Raw genomic sequence first — 4,384 nt, 5'->3', positions numbered from 1 at the left:
TACGTTACTAGCTTATATCAACTTAGCTGTATCCAATTTTTAAACCTACAGGTATTTAATTATAATTCTGTTTATAAATATAAATTAAAGATAATTTAAAATATGTTATGAAAGAATTCATATTTAAGAAAGAACAAATTTACAATTTTTTTTTTTTCAATAATGGCTTAAAATAGCTCCTTTTCACACAGAAGTTTATTGTTACCTATTTTCATTTATGAACGTGATGTTCACACCACATGACTTCAATACTACCACTTTCTTTGAACAAAATGGATTTAAACATCCTCATTATACTTTTCCACATATTTACTGAAAAGATATTTTCGATCTTACCTAATCTTTTTAAAGCATGTGTTATAGATTCTTTTGGTTGTAGATAATTAAGTATTTTTTTATAAAGTTGCATTACATCAACTGCTTCAGGCATTTCTTCCAGATTTTCTGTATCCTTTGGAACAGACACTTCTGACTGCTTTACCTTTAAACAGAGTTTTTATAATTAATTAAAAACATTATTCAAGCAGCCTAAGAATAACATTACAAATGCAGAGTAATATTAATTAATATTACATATAGGAAAACGTTTTGTACCTCTGACATACTGATTAAGGCTAAAGGCCATAGCACCATTCCTGATCTCTTCTTAAGGAAAAAAACAGCATGATTTTTAATGAAAAATATGTTGTTGTTTTTTTAATGATAAGAACGGTGTAAAATGGATTTAAATTATTCAATTTTTTTTGTTTAAATTTAAAAATAAAATCTTAAATTTTGAAAACAAAATTTTATACATCAAAGTAATGCTGCCGCCAATAAAACAATAAAAGCTTCTTTAAATTTCTCAACATAGCATAGCTGATGATTACCACTATCACCAGAAAGTGTTAGTAATATCATTACATTAGTGATCCAAAAATTCCAAATAAGGAACAGTCTACTTTATCTAAAGTTAATTACTTTAACTAAAAATAATAAAAAAAATTAAGTTAACCTTGATCCAGTCAATATTTTCCAACCAATTATCACGAATTAGTTTCTCTTTTTTCCAATGATACATTCCATTAGCATCAAAGTGCCCTTCCTCCAGTTCTTCATTCATGTTAAATGGTGTAAATTGAACTCCTTCCTCCAAGCCAACATTTCCTTCCTCTTGTCCTAACGGAAAAAGAAACAAAAAGATGATGAAAAATACTAAATTGGTAAAAAATGACAAACAAAATTAGTATATGAGGCATTCAGTTATAAAACTGAATTTTTTAATGAATTTAAGTATTGAACATCACCAGCTTCTTTAAGGCTGATTTTATAAAATGTTGAATTTTTAGGAAAATTGTTCTCTTAAGAGAATAATGTCATCTTTTACAACCGAACATATTAATATATATATGTGTGTGTGTGTGGTCCTTCTCAGTAAAAATCAGGCTATTTGACTGTTTTAATGTTTATTAAAAACAACCCCATACCATACCAAAATTATAAGAAGATAACGCTACTAAAATTGGAAGTCGATAGCTGCAATCTAATTAAAGCAGTAATGATAATAGAATATAATAACCCACAGCAATAGAACACTGTGTATAAGTGAATATACACCAACCCGCCACAATGGAGTAAAGTTTTGAAACTGTCACTATGAATCTACAAGCAGTTAATAGAATGACAACAGATCAACTCTTCTTCAATTAATTTTAGGATACAGCGAGATAGGAAAAAAGACTATAATATTTTTGTTTCCTTGAATTAATATCATTAAAAAGAAATTGGGGGACAGATACAACTTTATTTGTGAGGGAAATAAAATTCAACTTCAAAATATTAATTTATTGAGACAAAGAAATAGTAAAATAAAAACGCTAGGTCTCTTGAATACATACTTGATGAAGAAAGATAAAATTAACCACATCATGAAAGTAGTACAAAAAGATATATGTGATATAAAATATTTTGTTTAAATGACAACATACCTTCAATGTCTTCATCTTTCAAGGCATACCGATCAGATTCATCATCTTCATCTTCTTCGTCTGAATCAAGAGAATTTTTATTAATCGGTTTGTTTTGCGTCGGGATTTTGGGTCCCGCTACATCTTCCATTTCAGAGTATTTTCGTTTAGACATCTTATAACAATATCTAGAGAACCACAAAGCACAACAATGCACAAACTCACGTTTCAAACAGCCCAGGTTACGCGTCACGACGGATAACAGTTGTTACCTTCCATAATCAGTTCATTGGTTTCGTTAATCGTTCTAAACAGTGTTGGTGTTTACATTTTACTAAATTTATATTCTTCGCTGTAATGAAATATTACTTTATGGCTTCGATACTGTTGTCATAATGACGGATCCTGTTATTGTTAACAGTTTAACTTGCGAAATATTAACTTTCAGAGATGTGGAAGAAGTGAGTATTTGTTTATGTTTATTTCTTTTACCCCTTTTATCTCATAGATATCTTTCCTTTTATCAATTTTAGTTATTTTGGTAATGAGATATCTTTCTAAAAGCTTGTCATTTGAACAATGGCATATAAATTACCATTTTCATATTAACAATGTCAAACTAGATTCTTCATAGTTCAATTGTTAGTCATTTACTTTTTTATTTTCCAAGAATTAGATTTCTTTGATTTTTATACATCTTTAAAATTAGATTATTTTTACCTAACATATTTTTAATTTGTTATCTGTGAGGTCAAAGAAGAATCATACTAAGTATAAACTTATTCTTAATATATATTGAGATTTCAACTTCACTTGCAGTCCTTCGTCAATGCTAAGCAAAACAACAACCACAAAGACACAAAGTGTATATCTATGAAAATATAATAATGAAGCTAGATAATATTATTATGTTTGATAAGGGTTTAAACCAGATCTGGTATTTTGTTCAAACCACTGGACAAAATGAATATTAGGAGGTACTTGTGTAGGTAATGGGCAACCACAAGGACTGTCATTGGCAGATATTAGAAATGCTGCACCGAGTAAAAATAAATATTCAAAATAAGTAAAGTTTTTTATAATAAAATAGTTGACTGGGACTGGATCGAAGCTCAAAACTCGTTATAGTAAATCATATACTAAATCTTTAAAGAATAAAGAAATTGAAAATTATTGTAACTTTGAATTATGCCAGAACTAAAGAATTATATATTGTACTATTTTCTTATCTATTGTTTTTGTTTTTTTTATTATATTCTGTTTGGTATATGTATGCTGTAAATTGAAATTGCATGGTTGAGCCATAAACTCTTCAGTAAAATAACACTAAAATCACTGTTTTGTTTTATTTTTCATAAAGAAGGAAAAAAATAGAAAGACTTTTTTTTTTTTATTTTGTCCGGTTGCTAAGTATTTATTGATTTTGTCTATCATGAACAAAATCAAACATATAGGTATATATAATAAAAAATGATGCCAATATAACAATTAATCTTATTTTTGAAGAAATATTTCATGTCTTATTCTTTTCTTTATTTTTATTTTCATAATTCAGAAATGTTATATTATAATTTTCACGGTAGTATACTTTTATACCATCATGATTGTTATCTTGTTTTTACTTAGCCCTGATAAAGTTCCAAAATTTAGGTTGAAATTGCACACATTAAACGGTTTTAGTTCACTTTCAACTATCTTTAGACATGGCTGTTCTCTCTTATAAAAATGAGAAAATGGATGATTATCATTATCAGTTACAATCTGACACTACTTAGTGACTCATTTCTATCCAATTTAGGATAAATATACTTCTCATTCATATAATATATATGATACGTATATATGATATTTTCTTCCTATGATTTATATAATATTTCTCCTATCTTAATTACTTGTTGATATTTTTCAGATTACTATTGGTAGAAATGCAGCATCTTCAATTGATATACCTTCGCCTGTTATATCCAGAACACAATGTGTTATAAAACCCAATGAAAATAATGAATGGTTTTTGACTGATTTAGTGAGTATTTTAAAAAATAAATTTTAGTATCATTAGTTAAAAATTGTATAGTTAGTCTAGTCAATGAATGTCCGAGAGTTTAATGTGGGGAGCATTCAACTACTGAAATCTAAGGGTAAGCAGGAAATGAACATTTGAGAAGTCACCATAGCAACTTTAAGTCAGAAGTGGCACTAGTCCAAATCAGGCCTGTCCAGAAAGAAATTTTTTTGTGGTGAATCCACGGAGTGAATCTGGCTAGAACAGGTTGGCAGGTTAGTAACCTGTAAGATAACCGCTTTGGATGTCAGAAATAGCCAGACAGGGGTAAAAAAGTTATTTTCTGTACAAAATTATACTTTGGTTTTTTTGTTATTAATGATTTCCAACAGTAACTAGTGTGTTGGCTATTTACAATTAAAGGGGTATATATCTC

The 4,384-nt window shown here is 28.2% G+C and overlaps 1 protein-coding gene across 1 annotated transcript; it reads right to left on the bottom strand.

The window, feature by feature from the left end:
- Positions 1–336: 336 nt before the first annotated feature.
- On the bottom strand, positions 337–2,240 carry LOC136797256 (CD2 antigen cytoplasmic tail-binding protein 2 homolog; the record flags this gene model as incomplete). The annotated part of the gene is given in 3 exon segments (XM_067053318.1): positions 337–481; positions 995–1,158; positions 1,968–2,240. Coding segments are annotated over 3 exon segments (463 nt in total), but the record flags the coding sequence as incomplete, so codon positions are not given.
- Between the last annotated feature and the right edge of the window lie 2,144 nt (positions 2,241–4,384).

Source organism: Halyomorpha halys, unplaced genomic scaffold (assembly GCF_000696795.3).
Source record: "Halyomorpha halys isolate HHAL.00 unplaced genomic scaffold, Hhal_1.1 Scaffold8443.1, whole genome shotgun sequence".
Classification (NCBI taxonomy): domain Eukaryota; kingdom Metazoa; phylum Arthropoda; class Insecta; order Hemiptera; family Pentatomidae; genus Halyomorpha; species Halyomorpha halys.
Note: the sequence above shows the minus strand (reverse complement) of the source record. Positions and strands in the feature narration are given on the sequence as shown.